The sequence below is a fragment of the Cornus florida genome, unplaced genomic scaffold, assembly GCF_030987335.1.
Source record: "Cornus florida cultivar Cherokee Brave unplaced genomic scaffold, ASM3098733v1 CherokeeBrave_3.0.0_Hap2_Chr01, whole genome shotgun sequence".
NCBI lineage: Eukaryota > Viridiplantae > Streptophyta > Magnoliopsida > Cornales > Cornaceae > Cornus > Cornus florida.
Genome location: NW_026775571.1, coordinates 78,231,115 through 78,257,843, shown reverse-complemented (window position 1 = coordinate 78,257,843; position 26,729 = coordinate 78,231,115). Strand labels below are relative to the sequence as shown.

The window sequence follows — 26,729 nt, the reverse complement described above, 5'->3', positions numbered from 1 at the left end:
ACAAAAATTATAATTTAAATAAATAAATATATAATAAATAATTTTATTTAAAAACACACGAAAGCTTTCGAATTTACTTTGTGATCAACCATAATCAATACAAAATAAATACAAGTAGTAATGATGCAAATATTGAAAATATAACCCTCTAACTATTAATTATATAACTACCCAAAGTGTTGGTCTAAGGATCCCGAAGTATCCGACAAACAAATTAAAGTAATTATTAATTAATAAAAGAGTTTATACTTTTCTCATGCTTAAGAGTCAAATGCCATAATGGTGATAGGGAGTAATTACATACGACGGCTATCGCAATATATCTCAACCTAACGTAGATCCAGTTTAAGTCTTAATTAATTATGAGTCCATCCATAATTACCGACTTTGACCAATTTATGATTACTATTTATATTTATATATTGATCGCCATCACATACATAAAAAAATATCTCTTGTAATCAAGTGGACACTATCAATTCTATAATAAATCGAAGCATAATACATTGAATTCACCAATTGTATAAAGTATAAATATTTCAGAAACGTCAGGAACATATGTCACTATAATCCAAATAGGAATTTGCTATGCCAGGGCATATAAATCCCAACATTAACACTACGATGATTGGATAATTGAAAACTCAAGCGAGAACTTTTATTTAAAGAACAGTTAAAACAAGAAGACAACTTAGAAATACCAGAAACTTGAATCAATTTATTATTAGATATGAGTAAGAACTAGTTGATGAGGGTGTCCAAGACGCTTATGCCAAGTCTCTAGTGGAGAAGATTTTGTTGTTAAACCAGCAAACAAATGTAGAATTGTTGCATCAAACATTTGAGTATGAAGAGGAAAAAGAGATCTTTCACTTGGACCGCGTAGGAGGACCTTCCCCGTGCGTCGATCCTTAATGTAGAAACCATGACGATCAAAGAAGAAAACACAATCATGGTCATTGACAAAATAAGAAACAGATAAAAAATTAGATTTAATTTGTGGCATATGTTATGTATCCTTCAATAAAAAAGTAGAAGGAGGAGTAGATAAACGTAAGTCTCCAATAGATTTGATATGCAAAGTATTACCATTAGCCACTGTGATTTGTTCTGTCCCAGTATAATCTTGTTGATTCATCATGTTAGATGCATCAGAACTTATGTGATTCGTCGCTCCAGTATCAGGATACCATGTGCAATCATATGGATCACTTGACACATTCAAGGCAGAAAATGCAGCTGGCAAATCTTCTGGTTGATAGGAATAATTATGACGATTGTGACATTTTAAGGCACCATAACTTGGTTTATTGCAAATCTAACAAATAATAGTGGGACTACTATAAGAAAAATGACTTTTTATCACGGTAGAAAAGGCTTTCTACCACGGTTTTAAACCGTGGTAGAAACAGTCGTGGTAGAAAGTCTATTTTCAACTATGGTTCCGCACCGTGGTAGAAAGTGGTTCTTTTTACCACGGGGCGAAACCGTGGTAGGAAGTCTATTTTCTACCATGGTGCAGAACCGTGGTAGAAAGTATTTTTTCTACTACAGTGCAAAACCGTGGTAGAAAAAAAGTCTTTTTACCACGGTGCAAAACCGTGGTAAAAAGTGTTATATAATTTTTTTTTAAAAAAATTAGTGTAAAGCCCCCATGAGGCCTTTTTTTTGCCCTACTACTAGCTTTGCAAAGACCCCATAAGCAAATCTTATAAATAAAAAATAACATCATAACCAAAATAACTTGGCCAATAACATCATATATATATATATAACCAATTCCAAATCATGGTTTTATACAAAAATATATACAAATTTCAAAGAAGTACATTATCCACATCTTATATCTTTACTTAACCAAAATGAAACAAAAATTCTTCATATCTTCTTGCTTTGTTTTAGTCTCTCTCTTCCATATATGCAACTTCTTGATCATGAGCCATACAAAAATATAACAGCAACAAAAAAAGTAACGGGAACCGCAATCCCGTAATCCTAGCTTTGACCTACAAAATGTAATAGTTGAAGTAAGAGAATGTAAAGCAAGTTGTAAAGTTGCCAAAATTAAACCAAACAAAGTAAGCATTATACACGGATGATAGAGGGAATTTTTCTATGGCCATCTCAAAAAGGCATGGCTGGTGGTGGTTAAAAAAGAAGAAGAAATAGAAAAATGTTTGCACAATAGAGACTTCAAACCATTTGCTTAATTACACATGGATGGGGCCTGAAAGATGCATTTTTGCTAGGGTTGGGAGGCTGAGAATAATCCTATCTCTTTTTTTATGTACAAGTCTCTGAATTTTTTGAACCATCCTTGCCTTGATGCATTGGACTAAGCATATTGGTAATTCTAGCAATTTAGTATAAAATCTTCAATTTGGGACCATATTAGCTATCTCTCATATCTCTTATCACTTAACATTTAAAGAAATCCAATAAAAGTTGGGATCATTAATTTCATTCAAAATCTTTGTTGAAGAATAATAAAATCTAGTATTAAAGGACAGCTGGTACTTGGATTCCAAGTGACCACTCATCCATTAAGTTTTTGACTAGGATTTATGAGACTATTTTTAAGAGAAGGAAATCTTTTTCTAGGAAAATATTGTCAATGTACTGAAAATTAGCCTACATTTGGTGACAAGTTCCTATATTTGGTGACAAAGTTCTAGAATTAAGTTTTTGTCCTACATTTGGTGACAATTTCCTAATTTGCCACTTGTTCTAGATGAAGGGAAGCTTCAGTTCTTGGTTATAGTTTGTTCATTTAACTCATGATTTCATGCTTCTAATATTTTGTTATTAAGTAATAAGGAATAAATAAATCTCTTGAAAATACAAATTCTTACCCCTACAGGACAGTCCTAGATACAGACGTGCTATATAGCATGCTAATGCAATAATTCATATCTAGAACTACCTTTAAACATATAAGTATGTCCAGGAATTCAAAAATGTAAGATATTGTGCTCCATTAGGACCACCACTGACAGATTATTTTCAGATTCAATGATTTTATATGGAAACAGGTGAGGAGTGAAAAATGCCTCATGACAATTTTAAATGTTGGAAAAAATAGCATATATATATGTAAGAACTATGCTAAAAGTTAATACCATAATTTCTATTCATTGTGCATAGTCAACAACTGAATCTAGCATCAACGAATAGCTAGAGGATCACCTAGAATAGCATGATAAGAATTATACATGAAATGAGAAAGAAAAATAAGCAAAATTGAGTGATACATGCATCTTTGTTTCTTGTTGCAAAAAGGATGCAATTGCACCAAGTCCACCTAGATACTTAAAATTTATTTTGCATATGAAGTACATATATTATTTATAGATATTGCTTGTAAATTTTTAGCAGGTCTCAACTTGCTAGATCCAAGTGACAATCATAAAAAAGAAAAAAGAAAAAAGAAAAAGAAAAAGAAAAGAAAAGAGGAATAACCAAGGAATTACCTTTGATAAATGACATTTTTGTTTCTTGGTGAGAGGATACACACTGTCATAAAAGAAATAAGACAATATGAAAAAAGGCAGTTAGATTTCAGATTGACAGACAGTAAAAACCATCTATGTGAAAACAGAACGCAAAAGTATCATGATAATCTGAAATAATAGGACATGTTCCTGTATGATTATACAATATGCTTCTATCTTGATGCACAGTTTAGATCTCTATTACTCCCGAACGGAACACAAACTTAAGCATTTACAATATTTAATGGTAAACAAATATGGGATTCAGAATAGAAAAGGAATGGAAATAATTATAGAAATTATCTCAAAGCAGCATAATTAAGCTACTAAAATCCTTACCAATTAGATGACAAGTTGAAGATGATGATATGAAATGCCTATAGTCTATACCCTTTTTTCTTCCTTCCTTTCCCCTCTGTTTTTCTCTTCTTCCTAGAGACCACGAGCAACAACAATGTCCTCTTCCTTTCCCTCACAACCTGCAACCAAATAAAATTGATGAATCTAAGCAAATTGTTTTTTCTTCATAAAAAATCCTCTTCATTTCATTACAAACAATGATTTATGCCAAACACTCACTGGTAACTCTTACTTGCTCCTTTGTCTCTTCGAATTTGGGCCGGCGAAGCTTAAGCTCCAAGATAACTTGTAATTGCTCCTTTATCTATTCGAATTTGGGCTTACCATACAACGAGATTTGTCCGAAATCTCCAAGATCGAACAAAAGCAACCACCAAGAGAAGTGCGAATCAGAGGCAAAAACCCTCTGCGAAATGCAACATAACTAAAACTACAAAATCCCCAAATCGAAGAACGAATCAACCACTGACCAAATCCGAACCCATGGGTAGAATGGAACCTTCTGATGCGCTAAATGGAGAGGTACGTCGCTGAAAATCGTGGTTTTACCGTTGAATTCGTTGTTCCGATCAGTTGCGGATTCGATGGCGGCTAAAATTGTATGCTATGGCTAGGGTGTAAAGATGAAAGATTATGGGCAAAGGATGAGCTGAGGCGGAACAGAATATGGACCTAATATGAGGAATGTTTGTAGTCAAGAGAGAGATTAGGGTTTGAGTACGCAGTCAAAATATATATACATATATATATGTATATATATATATATATATATATATATATATATATTGATTGTAGAGATTTAAGTAGTGCAGAGAGAGGGGCTTGAGAGTTGAAAGACAGCGGGCCAGCAGCTGAAGCTTGCGAACGGCGAACTCAAACTAGAACAACGGGCAATGGAAACTGAAGGATATGGGTGTCGATTTTTTGAACAATCTGAAATGATATGCCGATATGGGTTTTGATATAGGCAATAGGTTTTGAAATTTTGATTCTTACAGACAGATAGATAAACTGAATTATATGGGTTTGATTCTTGTAGATTTTGTAGTTGCAGGGACAAAAAGAGGGCAAGTTCAGAGTTGAGAATGAGAATAGAGATGGAGGCGATTGGGGAGGCCGAGGCTGAAATGATTTGCCCTAAAATTGAAGCGCTGAATTAGTTGAGAATGAGAATAGAGATGGAGGCGATTGGGGAGGCCGAGGCTGAAATGATTTGCCCTAAAATTGAAACGCTGAATTTTTTTTTAAGAAACTAGCGGGAATAAGACCGCTTACAGAATTTCACTTTCAACCACGGTGCAACCCCCGAGGTAGAATAAATTACTAAGGCGATTTTTCATTAACCGTGATAGAAAGAGAGGGAAAAGGCCCACCTAAATTGAGTGAAATAAATTCACTTTCTACTACGGTTATTGTAAAATCGTGCTAAAAAATATAATTACTACCACAGTTATTTTAAAATCGTGCTTAAAAATATAATTACTACCATGGTTGAAAACCGTGGTAAAATAATATACTTGCTACCATGGTTATTTTTAAACCGTGATAAAAGAATATACTTTCTACTACGGTTATTTTAAAACCGTGATAGAAAGATCTGCCTAAATTACATTAAAAATAATTCATTTTCTATCACGGTTATTCTAAAACTGTGGTAAAAGAATATACTTTTTACCACGGTTATTCATTAACCGTGGTAGAAAAGGTGTTCTACCATGGTTTTAAAATAACCGTGGTAAAAAATATACTTTCTACCACAGTTATTTTAAAACCATGGTAGAACGGGTCTTCTACCACAGTTTTTTTAAAACCGTGGTAAAAAAAGCGTGGTAAAAAACTGTTTTTTTTTGTATGATTCGATAGGTATCATTAGTTGAATGGTTAGAGTTATAGCGACCACGCCCTCGATTATTTTCGTGACTAGAATTACTTCCACCAGAATTATTTCCACGTCCACGACCACGGTTGCCTCTACCTCGACTTTGGAAAGCAACAAAGGCAGTATTGGTGCGATCAGCAGCTGATTGATGATAAATTTTAAGGCGTTTTTCTCAATTCAGCAACATATTGTATAGTTCTTCAAATGACGGTGTCTCTTTCATAGACTGGACAGAGTTAACCACTACATCATAGTCAAGATCCAAGCCGTCGAGAACACAACCAATAATATCTGTCATAGACATCGGACAATGAATTAGAGACAACTCATCTATGAGTTGTTTAATCTTATTCATGTATTCAGTAATGGTTGATGATCCCTTGCGCATATTTGCAAGGTCCTATTTGATTTGATAATATTGAGCACTGGTTTGGGATGTGAAAGAATGAGCAAGAGCTTCCCAAGTTTCACGAGCTGTTTGGTATCCCACTACTTGTGCAAACATCGGAGGTATGAGAGTGGCGTGTAACCAACAAAGAAAAATTTGATCCTTCTTTTTCCAGGTCAAATATTTTGGATTTGGAACTTCTTTGGAGTTCTCCATAATAGTTTGCTCTGGTGTCGAAGTGCTGCCATCAACCATATGCAGCATATCAGTGCTATAAAAAATGGGAAGTAACTGACTTCTCCATAGTAGATAGTTTGATCGATTTAGTTTAATTGCAACTGTTTGGTACTCCAGAAAATGATAGAGTAACTTGTGATGATGTTGGTGTAGCCATGAGTGGAAGAAGATGAGAAAATTTTAATGAATAAAAGTGACTGGCTCTGATACCATGAAGAGCTAATAAGCTGATATTAACAGAGAAAACTGAGCACCTTTTCTAGGTGTATATCCTTTGATGTATAGAAATATTTACAACAATAATTCAAACGGGAGATTTACTCTTCTTGATTACAATCACATGAGAGGTTATCTATTAGTTTCCAAAGAGTTTGAATTATGATGGAAACTATAATCAATTGAGGATAAGCCATAACTGTCATATGAGTTTGGCTTATTGAGGGAACTCATAACAGATTGTCTAACAGCTTTTAAAAATATAGTTAAAAGAGTTCAAGTTGTAAATTTACTAAATTTTAAAGGGACATGGACTAAAATTATTTTCAAATTCTCTATTTTGGGTCAATATACTAGGGGTGTGCAAAAAAATAGTCAATCCAAAAAACTAAACCGGACCGAACCAAATCGGACCGTTTGGGCTGGATCCTTGGCGATTCGGTCCAGTCATGGTTCTAAAATAATGGAATCGTGAATTTTTGGTTCGGTCCAGGATTAGGGTCCTACAGGACCGGACTAGCCCTGACCGAACCGTTATTATATGGATATATATATATATAGTTATACCTATATACTACTCTTAACTTTGCAAAGGATTTTGGCACAATAATTAAATGTGAGCCAATATTCATCTCTAGTTATTTGAATTTTTTTATTTGCTTTTGTTTCTCCCAATGTTATGATTTTTGGGTGCATGCCAACATTCCTCCACTATCTCATTTTTTTTGTATGCTCATGCCGCCTTATTCACTTCTTAGTTCTCATCATCGCGGGATCTAGTTGTTGATCAATCTCTCCCACGCATCCTTCAAAGTTTGGTCATCATTATTGATCTTTTATCGTTATTGTCGGTGACATCCTTTCTCATACTCTCTCCCCTTCTCTCTCACTTTCAGTTCACAGATATCTGAGTTTCACGGCATATTTGCACGTCAAGCACGACCAACAATGACAACGAATCAAGTTTCTTAATTTTCAACTATGGATTTGTCATCATTTTCAGTTTCAACAAGATTCAACATTATTTTAATTTCTAGAGTTTAACTTTTGGGTCTATTTCTTTATTTTAGTATTGGATTCAGGAATGTGAAATGCTTTTATTTTTATTTTTGTTGTATATACAATTTAATTAAGGGGAAAAAAAATCAACTAGAACCAAGAAACCGAACCGAACCAAACCATTTTTTCACGATTTGGGCTGGTTCAATTCCATGATTCAAATGGTCTGTTTCAGTTCCATGATTCAAATGGTCTGGTTCAGTTTTAGATTTTCTGGAACTTTATGGAGTGGTTTGGTTGTAAAAATCCTTAAAACCGGACCGAGTGCACCCCTACAATATACAAGTGTTTTGAAAAAATTTGGGGGGCCAATTGAAATTTGTAATGAATTTTAGGAGCAATTCCTACAAAGTAATTAATATTTAAGGGTATAATGAGATTTTTAAGAAAGTTTGGGGGGCCATAGCCCCTGCTGGCCCACCCCTAGCTCCGCCCCTGCTCTCTTTCCAAAGAAAGTAAATACAACTTATAAGGCACACAACTACACATAGGCCTTACACGATTTAGCTTTCGGACTTCACATCGATGTAATCCGATTGTCAATTGTAGTGAATATTTTGGTGCATTCATTAAACATATCGCTGACCTTCCCCAACAACCTGATCTCCCAAAGTTGCCCCTTGTTGTACGTATGTGCATGTGTGTGAGAGATATGGTCGGCTGTGGTGGTGGTGGAGAGATAAGGGTAGCCGATGGTGGAAAAGGTATTCGGTGTGCCGGGTGCATCGGGCACATCAGAGCCATTAATGCATAACGCGCGGGAATGGACGACTCTAATGACCCGATGCACACCGAGCACATCATAGTCGCTTGTGTACAATACGCAAGGGAAAGAACGACTCTAATCACCTAGTGCACACTGCGCACATTATAGTCGTTCGTGTACAATATGCATGGGAACGAAAGGCTTTAATGGCCCGGTGTGCACATCGGGCAAATCATATATGTTTGTGCATAATACGAGCAGGAATAGATCGGCGACTCTGATAGCCCACCTAATATATTCTCCTGAAAGTGGACTAGAGAGAAATGGAATCATTTGGACAGAAAGAGATGGTTGGTTAAAACGAGAGTTAAAGGTAGCGTATTTGGATCATTTCCTAAGATGCTTTTGTAAGTGAGAACATATATGATATTTCATGCGTTTTTAAACTCCCCGTTGGTAAGTAACGAAAAGTTAATAAGAGTGTTACTTTTTATTGTAATTTTCATTTATGCCTTATGTTGAGGACGTGTCACTATAATTAACTCCAAAACAAAAGAGGATAAGAATGCAACACGGACTTGACTTTAATATTTTGACATGGTCTACCACTTACCACTCGTCCCGTTGAGAATTAGCAAAGTCGTCCCGTTAAGGTTATTGTCTCATAACACTGCCATTTCATACTTCTTTTTCTTTCCAATTAAATTGGTCGGTCCATCACTAAGGATGTTTTTCTTTCCAATTAAATCGGTAGGTCGGTCACTAGTATCGGTCTGCATCAGCTACTACATTAGTAGAGAAACAATAACTGTGATTTTGACCTGAAGCATTTTTCAATTGCATGGTGTTACTAGAAACTTCGTAATAATTATATTACATAATATGTCATATATGTGCATGTATACGTAAAATAAATAGTACTTCAAATCTTCAATGACTTAAAGATTACCTAGAGTTATAGCTTATTAATACTTTTTAAAAGTAATAGATTGAAGGTTCAAACTTTTAACGTAGACAAAGTAATTGTATAACTTTTTTTGTCAACATTATAAAAAATAAAATAAATAAATAAAATACAATTATCAGAGATAGCAATTTGTGTAAGTGGTAGCGTAGACCATCTGAATAGAATACAAGGGACATTCAAATACACCCTAACACATTCGGCACTATTTATTTTTTATTTTTTATTTCCTGGAATAATTTCACTGATACTTCTTTAGATTTGGTCAAATATTATTTTAAAATATCTTTCTAAAAATTATATCACTCACACCCCAAATCACTTTTCCATTAATGGCACCGTCAAAATGGGTGTGAAATAACATTTTTACCTTCATTTTTTAAAAAAAATTTTAATTTAAAATATCATAATTGTATAAGAACAAAAATACCCCCATTACCCTCATCGGCCACTCACATACTCTTTCTTCCCCCGCCGGCCACCTCCTACCACCACACCACCATGGTGAATTGACCTTTTAGCTAATCTATCTCTTCTTTCATGTCCACCGCCTAATTCACTAGAAGGATTTGGAAAGAAAAGGAAAAATTACATGAAGTTTCCATGTTTGTTGAAGGTATCACCTAACTAGTGAGAGAAATAGTGAGAAAGTAGAGAGAAAATAGAATCATATATATATATATGTATATATATATATATATATGTATATATATATATATACACACACATATACATATGCGTATGGTGTTTATTTGGCGATTCAGTCCAATTCATCGATGAAAATTTCAAGAAATTTAAATCTGGAACAATCCACGATCTGCCGACTATTGGTCCCTAATCTTAGGTGCTTTAAAACTCCTACCCACCCCTCTGGGCAGATTATATGGACTTTCCTTTGGAGTCATCCGGACTAAAATGAATTTCTTGGTGGATCGACCCTCAAACCTGAGTTAGGAATGAGTTAGAAAATCTCCATTTCCTCTTTAATTGTCTGAGCCTACGTGCCGCCCAAGTCAATGCGAAGCAAGAAGTTCGCAGATTATGAAAGCAGTTACTCTTTTATTATGATGAGTCCAGATAGTCTCTCTAAGCAGAGTAATAAAGTAGGTCTAACGCAAGCTAAAAGCCACTTCCTCCGCGTGATCAAACTGACTTGGATTTAACCACATTTTTTGCATCAAAGAAAAGAAAACGTAACACAAATTGAAGTCAGAAATGAATCATTACAAAATGGAAAACATGTCTCTGGATTTCCTGTTGCATCTCAATTGGTTTCTTCAATCGATGCATGTCTCTGTATTTCTTGTTGCATCTCAATTGGTTTCTTCAATTCGTCATCACAGCTTTGGTCAATTCCGATGAGATAGAGAACAACACAACTAAATCACTCGTGTATATATGTGTGTGTGTTCAATAAATTAAAACAGAAAAATTAAATTTGATTTTCTGCAAAATATCTCTCAGACAGGCTTTTAATAAATCAGAAGTTATCGGTATAAGGTCCCCAAAGCGTCATGGAGCTACGGGGAAGTTAATAGTAATTGCTTTTATGTTGTTTATATATATATATATATATATATATATATATATATAATGAGCAGTGCTATATTTTACGAAAAAAATTCGAGATTATATTACAAATGGTAAATATGATATTGTCGTATTTCTCTACCAAAGTCACTATTTCTTCTTTTTTATACTAGTTACTCTCAATATTTTCTTTCCAAAAGTATAAAAATTCATATTCTTCCTTTACCATAGTCATAACAGAGGTCAACATTGAAACCCAAAGTAGTTCTCCTTTACAATGCATCAAGACAATTGTCTATGACTAATTTCATTTAAGAGATACAAACGTAATCCTAAATTTTGAAGTTATAGTTTTAGATCAACACATAAATATTATTTTCATATCGTTCTCTCCATGGTTAATTATCATAGTTTCAATATATGCATATATACACACAATGTTGAACATATGGCTCAATTTGAGGCTTACATCACCCATGATGTGATCAACAGTTTCAGAAGATCGTTACCTAAGAATTTTAACGACCCAAATCAGAAAACGTTTAGAACAATGACTAACCGACCGGTGAAATTCAGTCCAGACCAGATAATTTCATTTTAGAACTAGAACGTCATTGAAGGACAATCCGGTGAGTTACAGTACAGCCCCAACCCCTAAATTGAAAATTGAATTTTGATTTCTTGAATTTCAACATCCTGGCTAATTTCAGAAGAGACCAAGACGAGGTGCGGCAAAATCCGTTGACGAATGGAGCGATATACCCGATATATATAAAAATATGTATACACATGATATATCAGTTTTTTTTGTCACTTTTCTCTCTTTAAGTTGGGTGAGTTGTCAGCATATAATTGGTTCTTGTGATAAGGTTGGTGACGTGTTAAATTTTTAGTGTTTCATTAAATTAAAATCTTCTACATCATTTAGTCAACTTTACCATCATAGTTGAATAGTTAATTTGTTAAGGGGTAAAAAGGTCTTTACCATTTTCCGGTTAGGGAAGGGATCGGATTAATAGTTGGAGGGGTTAACTTAACCAAATCCAGCATTTAGTTCAAAGTTGAAGGGGTTTATTGCACTTTACTCTTAAAATTATTGTATTCACTTCCAATACAATAGTAATAAGTGCTTTCTATTTCTTTTTTCTTTAAATGGAAAAAGATAAAAAGCATGAGGGACGCTACATATGTGTAAACTTTCGTCGTTGGTGGGGCCTAAATGTCTTTTACTTTTTCGTCTTTGCCATTTCAGACTAAAACCTTTTCAATAATTCTGTGTACCTTTATTCATTAAAAAAAAAAAAATTGATATTAGAATGAAAAATGATAAGAAAGTTAAAAGCCTTCTATTGCCAAGCCAAAGCCTTCCACGGACCAAACCACTCTACACGCATTAGTAACTGTGGAGGGAAAAAAACTCCCTCCAATAAAAAACGCACACGTCATCACTACACATATCTACACTCCAAGGACATATAAGGCCCATCATGCTCAAGCCCAAATTGAGGGTATTTTTAACCCAAGACCATTGTTATTTGTCCTCCAGCCTCCATCAAGGCCGAATCAAGAGGTCATCGGCCCAACTAATTAATATTTAAACATCTGGTCCGTTACTCAAGCCCAGCCGGATCAAAGTATGTTCAGCCCAGTTATTCAAGAATGCACAAGTCCTATCAGTTGAAGGATTTACCATAGAAGGAAAATTCTGAGATAGGAAGTTCTGTACAAGGCAAGTTCTATGTATGGAAAATTAGACAACGGAAAGAACTCTATTAGTAAAGAATGTTTATATAGAAAGAATTGGAGGGCAAGCAACGCGAGTCCTACCATAATTTTACAATCTTTTGTAAATAAATAGAGGCTTAGACCTCCAATAAAGGGATCAAGCAATTCTACGCTTCTTTATATACTGTTCTTGTTTATTTTCATTGTTTGTTGAGTGAGTTGTTTTATTTCTCCTAATCATTATTGGTTGGGTGAAATTTTGCACCTACACTTTGGCGCCGTCTGTGGGAATCGTATAAAAATATACTCCCACTTGTTCTTCAAATCAAATCCTTAGTCGTATCTGGAATGTCAAACGGAGAGTCAGCAATGAATCAACAGATAGAATTGATGCAAAAGATGCGAGAGGAGTTCTTGCACCAATTTGAGACACTCTGGCAAGCAAACGATACGAGTGTCGCCCAGATAGCTGCGCTTCAGCAGCAGACTTATACGCTGCACACGGTAATGGCCAGGCTAACGCCACAACCACCACCAGGCGATGCTGCAGCACCACCCCCCACCCAAAATTTACCTCCAGTTCACGAGCCTCCAGCCAACGGGACACCACCCAACGGGGCTCGACCTAATGAGGTTTAGCAAAAGCAAGGGACGAGGTCCGAGGCGGTTGCTTCGGATAATCTCCCGTGTCGCACACAGGACGAACAGGCCGAGTCCAGCCATAGGCTTACAGTATGGTCCAATGGCGTTCGCACGCGTACAAGATGCCTTCGATGAAAAGAAGCTATTAAGAGTTTAGACACCAGCCGAGATGGCTAGAAAGCACAAGAACTCCTTGGTCAAAACCCCCTTTACTGACGATGTGTACCTTGTGGAGAGACCAATGAAGTTCACTATGCCATCCTTCACCCAGTTTGATGGGGCAGGAGACCCCTCTCGGCATCTCGATCATTATGCGCAAAAGATGGCACTGGACGATCATAACGATCCGTGGATGTGTAAGGTTTTTCCTACCAGTTTAACCGGAGCAGCGTTAGAATGGTTCAGGAATAGGCCACACAAGTCTATCCCTGATTATGAGACCTTGTGCACTATGTTCTTAGCCCAGTATTACGGAAATAAGAAGCAGAAGAAAAGTATCGCCAGCCTTTTCACCATAAGGCAAAGGAAAGGAGAAACTCTGCAAGATTTCTTATCCAAGTTTAACATGGAGGCCTCGGAGATAGCAGATTGCCACCCTGCCACGGCAATCGAAACATTTAAGTTGGCAATGATCCAGGGAACCAAGTTTCACACATCCTTGATCAAATATTCCCCCCCGGATATGCAGACTTTAAACGCTAAGGCACAAATCTACATTCGGTTGGAAGAAAACGTAGCCCACCGTGCACAGCACGCTACCCTCGTCACAGTGGAAAACAAGTCTCGAGAGAAAGCTGCAAGCACAAGGATGCAGAAGGTTCCTCATACCGCCACACAAGTCACCCAAGCGCCTGAGAAGAGGCGAAGGACAGAGGACAGGCTTACCCCTCTCCGTACTACCTTAGCGCGCCTATTCCAAGAGAATAAGACGAGGTTCGCAACTCCTCAGCCTATGAAACAACCCTTGGAGCAGAGGGACAAAAACAAACATTGTGCCTACCATAGAGACTATGGGCATACCACCAATGACTGCAGGTCCCTTCAGCGACATGTAGAAAGCATGATAGCGAGAGGAGAGTTGGTGGAGTATCTCGCCACGAAGGAGTACGTAAAACCTCGGGAGGTTAACCCTCGACGGGTAGAGGGCGGTCAGGTAAAGGTTATCCATGCCATACACGGAAGGTCAGAGGATGATGAAGAGTCTAAAGAGTTGTACAGATCCAGGCTGAGAGAGGCTCATAAGTTACGAAGATTGTCTTCGGTAAACACGGTTGCACCAGGCAGCATCAACATTGGATTCGGTAACAATGATCTGTCTAGAGTCCAGCGCCCGCATGAGGACCCCTTGGTCATTAGCCTCCTAGTAGCGAATTATATGATTAGGAGGGTGCTGATAGATCCGGGAAGTAGCGCCAACATCATTACAAAAGCAGCTTTGGATCAGTTGGGGGTTTCACCATCGTCCATCAGGCCAACTTCCAGCCCCCTAATGGGATTTGATGGTACTAAGGTGAATCCGCTTGGGGTGATCGATCTATCCATTACTGCAGCAAAGAGGACTCTGAAGGAGAACTTTGTCGTGACGGAGATTCATCCATTTTATAACCTCATTATGGGGAGAGGTTGGATCCATCGTATGAACGGAGTCCCCTCTACCCTTCATCAAGTAATGAGGTTTTTATCCCCAGATGGCAGGGAGGTCATCGACCTCTGGGGAGACCAGGTGGCTGCAAAAGAATGTTACATGCTAACGCTACATGAAGCAAAGAAGGCGTCGAAATCACCTCAGTTAGAGGCGAATCCCAAAGATGCAATCAAATAGCAGTTACAGTATCCTCTGCCCAAGTATCTCAAGGCAGAGGAAGAAGCTGAGGCTGAAGCACTTACCGAGGAGTCCCTCGAAGCTATAGAGGTAGTCCTCGGAGACCCTCAGAAGGTCACCTACATTGGCTCATCTTGCACAGCCGAAGAGAAGGAAGCATTGATCAGGGTCATTCGGTACAATTCGGATGTCTTTGCCTGGGATCACTCGGACATGGTAGGGATCGATCCTACGGTTTCATGCCATAGTTTGAGGGTTAACCCAGAATTCAGGCCAGTCAAGCAGAGGCACCGACGGTTCACACCTGAACGGAATCGCATAATAGCCGAGGAAGTAAATAAACTATTACAAGCAGGATTCATTCGAGAGGTGCAATACCCACAATGGCTCTCAAATGTAGTAGTCGTTCAAAAGAAGAATGGAAAATGGAGGGTATGCGTAGAATATACCAACCTTAACAAAGCTTGCCCAAAAGATAGCTTCCCTCTGCCCAAGATTGATCAAATGGTGGATGCTACGACAGGTTATGAGAGGCTTACATTCCTCGATGCATACTCCGGCTATAATCAGATTCCCATGAATCCTGAAGATGAGGAGAAAACCGCTTTCATCACAGAGACGGGCACTTACTGCTACAGAGTGATGCCTTTCGGTCTAAAGAATGCCGGAGCCACCTACCAGCGACTTGTCAATAAAATTTTTAATAATCTACTGGGGATTACAGTTGAAGCCTATATCAATGACATGGTGGTCAAAAGTATACGGAAAGAAGACCACCCGAAGCACCTCTAGGAGGTCTTTGATACTCTCAAGAGGTACAATATGAAGCTGAACCCCACCAAGTGCTCATTCGCCGTCTCGTCAGGACAGTTCCTCGGGCACATTGTAAATAAAAGAGGAATAGAAGTAAGCCCAGCTCAGGCAAAGGCACTCATACAGAACCAAGAGCCAAAAACCCGCAGGGAAGTGCAAGTTCTAACCGGCCGAATTGCGGCTCTCAGCCGGTTCATATCCCGATTATCTGATAAGTATAAACCTTTCTTTGATGCTATTTGATCCAGAAACAAAGATATGTGGGGACCTCAGCAGCAGGAAACTCTCAATCAATTGAAAAGCTACATGACAAAACCCCCAATCCTTTCTGCTCCAACGCCCGGAGACACTCTCATCCTGTACTTGGCAGTATCAGCTGTAGCAACAAGTGCAGTGTTGATCAAAGAAGGAGGCAAGGTTCAGCACCCAATCTTTTACACAAGCAAAATGATGACGGATGCCGAGACACGGTACAGCAAGACGGAAAAGGTAATCCTGGCGTTAATTTATGCCAAGAGGAAACTTCGACATTACTTCGAATCTCACAGCATAGTGGTACTTACAAATCACCCTATACGGGCTATCCTAGCTAAACCAGACTTGTCTGGTTGAATTACAAAATGGGCTATTGAACTTAGCTCTTTTGATATCACCTATGCACCCAAGGTATCTCACAAGGGCCAGTCAGTAGCGGATTTTCTACTAGAGTATGAAGATCAATCTGAGGAACCGACACTTCAAGAGCCGTACTGGGAGTTACGGGTTGATGGCTCTTCCAACCAGAAAAGGGTAGGGGCCGGGATTGACATCACAACACCCGAGGGTACCAAGCTGCAGCAGTCAATTTTGCTAGATTTCCCACCTACTAATAACGAGGCCGAGTACGAGGCGTTGCTTGCCTAACTTCGGCTAGCTAAACAGCTACAAGTACGATGTTTAAAAGTTTTTAGTGACTCACAGCTTGTGATCAATCAAGTGACAGGGCACTATTATCCTAAGGAGGAACGTATGAAGTCATACAAAGATGCTGTAGAGAGTGCTATCCGGGAGTTCGATCAAATCGAATTCCATCAGGTACCACGAGATGAAAATGCCGAAGCAGATCGATTGGCCGCAGCCACATCATCTTCAGACGAAGAGTTGATTCGGCTTGTTCCAATCGATGTTCTCGAAGAACCCAGCATTAATCCCCGGCAAGAGGTGATGGTGATCCCGGAAGTTCCACGCGAGCCATGCTGGATTGATCCAATCGAGGCCTACCTCAAGGAGGGAGTTCTCCCAAATCAAAAAGCTGAGGCAAGGAAGCTTAGGCTTACCACGGCTAAGTACTCAATCATCAATAACCAGTTGTACCGAAGGTCATTCTCCGGTCCTTATCTCAAGTGTTTAACCCTTATTGAGGCTCTCACAATTCTAAAACAAATTCATGAAGGAGATTGTGGAAATCACTCGGGAGGAAGATCCCTTGCACACAAAATTCTAACCCAAGGTTATTTTTGGCCATACTTGGCTCGGAATGCCGAAGAATACTCAAGAAGATGTGACAAGTGTCAGCGCCGTGGTCCAATAAAGCATCAACCTGCCGAAGGTTTGCACACCATGGCTAATCCATGGCCGTTCACCCAATGGGGGATTGATGTAGTAGGACCGTTACCCAAAACCATGGAAAAAAAGGAGCATGTGCTTCTGGCTACGGATTACTTCACCAAGTGGGTGGAAGCTGAAGCCTTCTCTAGCATCACCCATGAAGAAGTAAAGCATTTCATTTGGAGCAACATTATTTGCCGGTTTGGGGTACCAAAAGTCATCGTAATGGACAATGGTAAGAACCTCGATAACAGAAGTACAAGAAAATTCTTTAGCGAACATGGAATCCTGCAAAAATTGGCTGCAGTTAGTCATCCACAAGGCAATGGGCAAGCTGAAATAACTAATCGCACGATATTTGGGTGCTTAAAGAAAAAATTGGAGAAATTGAAGACAAAATGGTGCGAGAATCTCCCTCAAGTGCTCTGGGCCGATCGAACCACTCCAAGACAACCCACGGGAGAAAGCCCATTTGCTATGGCATATGGATCTGAAGCTGTCATTCCTACCGAGTCCATAATCCCAACCCTTCGGACATCCTTGGTACTGGAAGGGAACAATGAGCAACAACTCGAACATAGCCTTGATCTTGTGGATGAAAGGAGAGATGCAGCAGCAATTCGGCTCGCGGCATACCAACAGCAGGTGTGTAACAGTTATAACAAACACGTCAGATTCAGGAGCCTTGTGGTAGGCGATTGGGTTTTGAAGCAAGAGACAGCTCATGTAAAGAAGCTAGAACCTAATTGGACCAGACCCTACAGGGTTACCGAAGTAGTGGGGAAAGGAGCATATCGTTTGGCCGAAACTGGCGGACGTCCCATTGCGCGTCCTTGGAACGCAATACACCTTAAAAGGTATTTCCATTAGTTAAGTTTGTCAATTTTGTTGCAAATTCTTCACAAATAAGGCTGAGTATGTCCACAGTTAGCCAAACTTTTATTTATTTTGCTTCTATATTCAGTACAACTCTACTCTATTTATTTCTTCCTATAAAAATGGGGGTCATACTACTCTATGATTATACAACTTTTATGCATGCCAAGTCGCACTATGCAATTTTTATGCATGCCAAGTCGCACTATGCAATTTTTATGCAATTAGAAGCACTATGCAATTTTTATGCAATTAGAAGCAAGCTGCTTTTATGCAATTAGAAGCAAGCTGCTAAAAAGCATTCGTCACAATGATTTTTAAGAAAAGAAAAGAAAAAAAAAAAAAAAAAAAAAAAAAACATGAGTTATGGCCTATGCTTAAAACTTTCTATCCCACATCGACAAAAAAGTATGTGCTACATTCTGTTATATATGGGAATATTCAAATAGTTAATTACGGTGTAAGGAGGGCCCACTGGTATTTAAGGCTGTCAAGCTCGATACCAGAGGCATTCCTTACACCGACCTTTTTGACAAAATTTAGTCTATATCCCACATCGGATAGAAATAGAAAAGAAATGCGGTTCATATATGCGTGGTCCACAACATTTGGTTGCCAAGAAGGGAGTATCAGTGGAGGAGGAAAGTCTCCAAAGTCAACAAATAGGAAACTTCACAGCCACTGTTACTCGCTTTCTTGGCCTCTTATCATTTTTGAATCCTCGGCCTCATGATAAGTTGTTTGAGAAAAAATATAAACAAACTTCCCCTCAGGCTCAGCGCCGTGGAGTAGTTCATTCGCCTCGGACCCTAAGTGTCTGGTTCGGCAAAACCTCCCCTAAGATTCAGCGCCGGGGAGTAATTCATTTAACTTCCCCTCAGGCTCAGCGCCGGGGAGTAATTCATTTAACCTCCCCTCAGGCTCAGCGCCGGGGAGTAGTTCATTCGCCTCGGACCTTGAGTGTCCGGCTCGGCAAAACCTCCTCTCTGGCTCAGCGCCGGGGAATAATTCATTTAAACCTACCCTTAGGCTCAGCGCTGGGGAGTAGGTCATTCGCCTCGGACCCTAGGTGTTTGGCTCAGCAAAAATCTCGCCTCGGACCCTAAGTGTTCTGCTCGGCAAAAATCTCGCCTCGGACCATAAGTGTTCGGCTCGGCAAAAATCTCGCTCCGGACCCTAAGTGTCCGGCTCGGCAAAACCTCCCCTCCGGCTCCGCGCCAGGGAGTGTTTAATTCGCCTCGGATCCTAAGTGTCCGAGACAGCTTCGGACCCTAAGTGTCCTATTCAGCACTATTCCTCCACGACTCAGTGCCGAGGGACAATTCGCCTCGAATCCTAAGTGTCCGAGACAGCTTTGGACCCTAAGTGTCTTATTCAACAATATTCCTCCACACTCAGTGCCGAGGAATAATTCGCTTCAGACCTCTGGTGGCCGGATCAGAACTCTTTCCTCCGGACTCCAAGTGTTTAATACCCTGTGGATGTGGATATATCATAAGTTCATCATGATCCACCCCACATCAGGAACACACGAGAAGGAAAGAGTATGTATACGTCTACTGCAGGCAAGTAAAAGGCAAGGAGAGTTCACTTAACAATTAAATCATTGTTCATATGAATCATCCTGAGATATCAACTAAACTGTTAAAAGGATCTCCTTCTTCCCACCATCCTTGCTTTTTCTCGGATAGCATAAATCCGAAGCATAAAGACAATGTGTTTTATGAACAGTATCAAAAGCATACAGCAAAAACAAATCAGGTATTGAAAGCCTAAAACAAAAAATTATATTCATTATCCCAAACATACTGTCAATAAAAACAAAATACATGGTTCTACTTCCTCTTCGGATCGAAGGGAGTAGATTCAAAAGCATCCACTACAGTAGGACTTGGGGTAGGAGGAATTGAAGCCACAGGGGCAGAAGAGCTAGGAGTAACCTTCAGGTGTGCCTTCACCATCTCGGCAAAGCGGATTTCAGCTTCCAAAGCCTCTGGCCCTTCATCATATGGGAAGTGCACCCCCACCTGCTTGTCAAAAGTGTCCGGGTCCATCGTCCTAGGGCCTGAGCCCTGATTATAGCCAGATCGGAACGCTTTAGCACTAGCCAGGTGGGCCAGACAGGAGTAGCGCCCCTGCATTTGCTTCCCCGCCTTGAAGCAAGTAGTAAGAGCCTCGGTCAGGCGTTGAACTTCGGCCTAAAGAGAATCCACCTTAGCCTCAAAGGCTGCCAACTGCCTCTTATACACATCCTTGGCTTCAGAAGCTATCTTCAGATTGGTAGAGGCAGTGGTGGCCCTCTTCTCTGCATTGTCAAGATCCTTTTCCAACTTCTTGATGGAGAGGGATTGGGCTTCAGCAGTGGCGCAGAGGGCCATGGTGTGGTATAGACTCTGTATAACAGAGGAACAAATATGAGCATAAATGGAAACATAAGCAAGCAAGAGTAACATAATTCTGAAGGAGCAATGCGAACCTCTATAGCCCGGACGGGGGTAGAGGGGAGTAGTTGTTCCAACCCCATTTGGCTAATGGCTTCCTCGTCCTTTGGGAGCCACATCCCTCGAGCCACCGCCAGTGCAGCTGAAGGGTCTGTGATCACAGAATCCCCTGAATGTAGGACTGACTTGTCAGCCCTAGTGAAGGAAGGAGTCCAAGGAGCCCCAGTCTCAGCCAGAATAAATGCCCTGACTTCATCTTCAGGTTCGGCCTCTCTAGCTTTTTTCCCTCTGCTTTTAGAAGGGACCTTGCCCTTGCCAGAGGATGGGGGGTTGAGGCGAGATTTCTTCATTGGTGGTTCCTCAGCCTCCACCTCACCCTCAGTAGATCTAATAACGACCAAGGTTTGGGCATCTTCGGCTTTCTTTTTTAAAGCCTCAGCCATCCGTATCTCCTCTTCAGTCATGGGGAAACTGTCAAAAGATGGTAGAGACAGATTTATGAGGTCTGCAGCAACAGTACTGGAGGCGATATCCTTGAGGTTTGAAGAAGTTAGCAGGTCCTCGATAGGCGAGGGGTCACTCCAGACTCGTTCCTCAAGAAAAGAAAGTCTGTTCCTTGCTGCGGAGGATGGGAATGTAGCTGAAAAAACACCAAGAAACTCATAAGTACGGCGAAACATTAAGACTTGGCAAGGAAAACAGCCAGAACACTTGGTATGAAGGGAGGTTAAGTATTCTATACCTAATTTCCCGAACTTGCGTGGGATGGGGAGCGTAATTGATTAGGGCACGAACCATTTTCCTTTAACTATAACCATCCTTTCTTTCCACTTCTTTTCGGATGAAGGAAGGTTCGTGCATATCCTCTGATGAAGGGGAGAGGTAAAAAAGAAGCGACTAGGCTCGGTCCCATGCTTAGATATATTGTAAGTAAGCAGAAGGTCGGCAAAGGTCAAATCCAGAGCCTCTAATTTCCGACGCACCAACAGTGCCGAAAGGATACGAAAGAAATTAGGATTTACCTGAAGGGGGGCAAGACCTAACTTGTTGAAAACTAAATGATAGAAGGGATGAAGAGGGAACTGAAGGGCGTTAAGATGCCCTACCGAAAGAAGCAATTCACTCTCTTCAATTCCCTCGCCGGAGGTAAAATCGGCACCCTCGGGATATTCTGCAATTTCTACTCCCTCGGGAATATCAAATTCTTCCATTACCGAAGCAATAGAGAACTTGATGCGGCGAATAGAGATGATTGCTTTCCTCTCTTCATGAGTAAGAACATTATCAGAGCCTGAGGTGGATGTCTCGGCTGGAAGGGGGGAAGTACCTAATTGATTCAACGAAAGACGATCTGTAGAAACCCTAGGAGGGGGAGCCCTAATGCGAACGGGGGAAGATGAAGGTGTGGATTCAGAATCCCCAATGTCTATACGTTCGGGAGTAGATGAAGTACTCATAATGAAAGGTTGAAGAGAAAGATGCGAAAAAAAACTAACCTGACAAGGCGATAGAATGAAGAACGCAGGAGTGCAGCGAGGGCGAATGTAACTCTTGCAGAATCTTGTATGACGGAGTAATAATGAAAGACCTTGAACCGTTTCTGAAGTAAAGTAAAAAACTGGTTTCAATTCCCTCTTTAATGGGAGCCGTCACTCAATTAAAAATGAAATTTGGGGCAAAGTGTGGAGGGAAAAAAACTCCCTCCAATAAAAAGCGCACACGTCATCACTACACATATCTACACTCCAAGGACATATAAGGCCCATCATGCTCAAGCCCAAATTGAGGGTATTTTTAGCCCAAGACCATTGTTATTTGTCCTCCAGCCTCCATCAAGGCCGAATCAAGAGGTCATCGGCCCAACTGGTTAATATTTAAACATCTGGTCCGTTACTCAAGCCCAGCCGGATCAGAGTATGTTCAGCCCAGTTATTCAAGAATGCACAAGTCCTATCAGTTGAAGGATTTACCGTAGAAGGAAAATTCTGAGATAGGAAGTTCTGTACAAGGCAAGTTCTATGTATGAAAAATTAGACAACGGAAAGAACTCTATTAGTAAAGAATGTTTATATAGAAAGAATTGGAGGGCAAGCAACGCGAGTCCTACCATAATTTTACAATCTTTTGTATATAAATAGGGGCTTAGACCTCCAATAACGGGATCAAGCAATTCTACGCTTCTCTATATACTGTTCTTGTTTATTTTCATTGTTTGTTGAGTGAGTTGTTTTATTTCTCCTAATCATTATTGGTTGGGTGAAATTTTGCACCTACAGTAACCTTCTGAAAATTGCGTCCCAAACTTTTCATTGACTTCGCATTATAAATACCTCCGCATGTCCCAACCTAATCATTACAGCACACATTTGTAACAATATATACTTCTTTTCAACATGGTTGCTTTCAATTTAGAAAAGACCTTACTCATCACACTTATTCTGGCCGGAATTCTGGCCGGATCTCTGCTGGAATCCGTGGTGGCTCAGAACTGCGGTTGCACCGCGGGTCTGTGCTGCAGTAAGTATGGGTACTGTGGCACTGGCAATGACTATTGCGGAGACGGTTGCCAAGCCGGTCCTTACACTGGCACCACCACGCCTACTACTCCTACTCCTAGCGGTGGTGGCTCGGTGGCTGATATTGTGACCGACGCATTCTTCAATGACATCATCGGCCAAGCCGGCGCAGGTTGTGCCGGAAAGAGCTTCTACACCAGAGCTGCATTCATTGATGCTGCCAATGCTTATTCTCAATTTGGCTCCGGCTCTGCTGATGACTCAAAGCGCGAGATTGCAGCTTTCTTTGCACATACAACACATGAACCTGGACGTAAGATTTCAAGTTCATAACACATACCAACATCTACATAAATACATTACATATATATACACACACAGCGCATCATAAAGTGTTTAAAAGGGTTGTAGCACATTTTGGTACAAGTATAAAGTATTGGCATAGAAATATGTATGTGCTTGTGCGTCAATAAATATAAGCATGCACACATAGGCAAAAAAATTGAAGTTTTTAACTGCTAATAAAGCTTTGCTATATATAGTAATTTGAATATCATATATTGTTGGCTTTTGCTCTGATACCATTTTGTTGGAAATAATGGCCTAGTTACACACACAACACTATACTACTTGGAATAGAATAAAAATGGAGAAAAACACTTTTTATTTTACTTCTACTATTTCATCTTATTCTTCTACTCATTTAACTTTTCTCCCCACATAAAATAGGTATAGTACATGAGTTTATATAACCTCTAAGACATATGTAACCAATTACATTTCAATGCCCAAGTACTCTCACTAATCCCACTAACATAGTATTTAGTAGACTTAACTCTCATGTCTTCCACTAACGCAAATACAAATTCCTACTAACATAGTATTTAGGAGACTTAATTCACATACCTCTTAGTCTTACATAACCTTCTCCATCAACACCATTTACCATTCCACTAACATGAAATGCACACATGCATCATGTATATCAAATACTTGAAAATACTAATTAAAACTAAAATTCTAAAATCAAGTTTATTTTCAACACCCCCTTTTTAACTTGATTTTGTAACTTGAAAGTAAGCTTCTTTTTGATCTTGGGGGCTCGATCAAAAGTTTGTTACTTTGTCTTGAGTTCCATCTCCTTCATCTGTAACAATCTTCTTGGCCATTTCCATTGATGTATATGGCTTGTGAAAAATCTTCAAATGCTTGTTTGATGTCTTCACATAATCATATATCATTCTCTTTATACAAACGCACCATTGATCTTTTTTCTTCTTGAATTTTTTATGACTCTTTAACTTTACATATGTTTCTTTTTTAGAGTAAAAAAATAACTCCATATTCACCCAACCTGTATCAATTACAAAATTCTTCAAACTATTTTTTTAAAAATAATTTGAGAATTTCTTATCATCTTGGGCTTCAATCTCGTACTTCTTTGGAACAACTTTCTTTAAGAGAAGTTCGTTATTCTCCACCACATGAACATAATTATCATAATATTTGATTTCGTTTTCCAATTGAGATGAATATGAAGAAATCAAAATTTTATCAAATAAGTTATACCTAACTTCTATGAAAGTGGAATTTGGAACTATACCTGAAATTGTTAACTCACCAATTTCATCAACTTTTGCCTTTTCTTTAGCATTTTCTCCTTCTTTAATTTCTCTTTCCACTTCAATCTCTTCCACTTTTTTAATCTTTTTTTCAACACATTTCTTTATCTCTTCCTTATTCACCATTTCACTTTGGTCTTCAACTTTTGAATCTTCAATTTCTTCAACTTCATTTGTGTTGTACGCCTTTTCATTCTCCATAAATTTGTCCTTTAAACTTTCATAATCAACCTTCATAAACTCATCATCCTCAAAGCATTGTACCTAATACTCTATGGGTAGTGATTTACCTCTATGAATGGAAGTGATGGCCTCAAGCATCTTCCAAACACAACTTGGAGTTTTGGACTCTCCAAACTATTTCCAAATTTCTTGATGTATTGCTTTTTGCAACACTACCAATGCCTTTTCTTCTTTCTTTTCACGAAGCTTGTTGGGCATGCCATTCTTTGGCTCTCCTCCAACAACATCCCACAAATCACATGCTTTGAGGTATGAAGTCATGATGATTCTCATTCTCTTGTAATTAGAGAACATCATCTTCTCACTAAGAAAATACATTTTCTCCTATTCATCAGCATCTCGGAGAAACATGTTTTTCCTTCAAATGTTGAACCTTCTAGGATCAACTTCATCAGGCCTTCAGGATCGTCTAGACTCTGAACATAGAATCTGTCTCTGATACCACTTTGTTGGCTTTTGCTCTGATACCACTTTGTTGGAAATAGTGGCCTAGTTACACACACAACACTATTCTATTTGGAATAGAATAAAAATGGAGAAAAACACTTTTTACTTCACTTATACTATTTCATCTTATTCTTCTACTCATTTAACTTTTCTCCCCACATAAAATAGGTATAGTACATGAGTTTATATAGGCTCTAAGACATATGTAACCAATTATATTTCAATGCCCAATTACTCCCACTAATCCCACTAACATAGTATTTAGTAGACTTTACTCTCATATCTTCCACTAACGCAAATACAAATTCCCACTAACATAGTATTTAAGAGACTTAATTCACATACCTCTTAGTCTTACATAACCTTCTCCATCAACACCATTTACTACCCCACTAACATGAAATGCACACATGCATCATGTATATCAAATACTTAAAAATACTAATTAAAACTAAAATTCTAAAATCAAGTTTATTTTCAACATATACAAGCTAGTAATAAACTTTGATCATAATCGTGAATATTATAACAAGTAAATTTATTAATTAAATCTTTTGTTTGCGCAGATTTTTGCTATACTGAAGAAATAGATGGTGTCTCTAAGGACTACTGCCAGGAAACAAATACACAGTATCGATGTGTAGCAGGCAAGTATTACTATGGCCGAGGACCTATCCAGCTATCATGGAACTACAATTATGGTCCAGCCGGACAAGCTATCGGGTTTGATGGACTAGGCAACCCAGACATTGTGGCCTCAGACGCAGTTGTGTCGTTCAAGACGGCCTTATGGTTTTGGATGAACCATGTTCACTCTGTCATCGGACAAGGGTTCGGGGCAACAATCCGTGCCATTAATGGTCTTGAATGTGGTGGTGGAAACTCTAACGCTGTTAACGCTCGTGTGGTGTATTACACAGACTACTACAACAAACTTGGTGTCGCCCTGGACGATAATCTCTGCTGCTAGGTCACATATTAAAGTTGTTCTATTAAATGAATTAATAGACAATAAAGAGCAGTCTGAAAATTTTGTTTAGGTTCTTATTGATACTTTCCTATATTTTGGACCTAATCATATACTCTTCGACTACTTGCTTTGATATATGATTTAGAAGGGATTGAAATAAGTAATATGAATCGAAATGTATTGTTTGGTTCATCC

General features: G+C 39.0%; 1 protein-coding gene and 1 long non-coding RNA gene across 2 annotated transcripts; one reads left to right on the top strand and one right to left on the bottom strand.

Annotated features, from left to right (window-relative positions):
* Positions 1 to 1,744: 1,744 nt before the first annotated feature.
* On the bottom strand, positions 1,745 to 5,056 carry LOC132302132 (uncharacterized). The gene is made up of 4 exons (XR_009480757.1): positions 4,071 to 5,056; positions 3,831 to 3,970; positions 3,471 to 3,513; positions 1,745 to 2,006 (listed from the first exon to the last, which is right to left on the bottom strand). It is a non-coding gene; the product is annotated as an uncharacterized LOC132302132 (long non-coding RNA).
* Positions 5,057 to 23,121: 18,065 nt separating this feature from the next.
* On the top strand, positions 23,122 to 26,534 carry LOC132302159 (endochitinase PR4-like). Its single transcript, XM_059799046.1, has 2 exons — positions 23,122 to 23,565; positions 26,131 to 26,534. The coding sequence occupies exons 1-2, from the start codon at positions 23,130 to 23,132 to the stop codon at positions 26,532 to 26,534; spliced, it is 840 nt and encodes a 279-aa protein (XP_059655029.1). The 5' UTR covers positions 23,122 to 23,129.
* Positions 26,535 to 26,729: the final 195 nt, after the last annotated feature.

Excerpts from the sequence above, each read along its gene's own strand:
- LOC132302159 (XM_059799046.1), top strand. The coding sequence starts at position 23,130 with ATGGTTGCTTTCAATTTAGAAAAGACCTTACTCATCACACTTATTCTG. Across the intron at positions 23,566-26,130 it reads TACAACACATGAACCTGGAC|ATTTTTGCTATACTGAAGAA; the intron begins GTAAGATTTCAA and ends TTGTTTGCGCAG.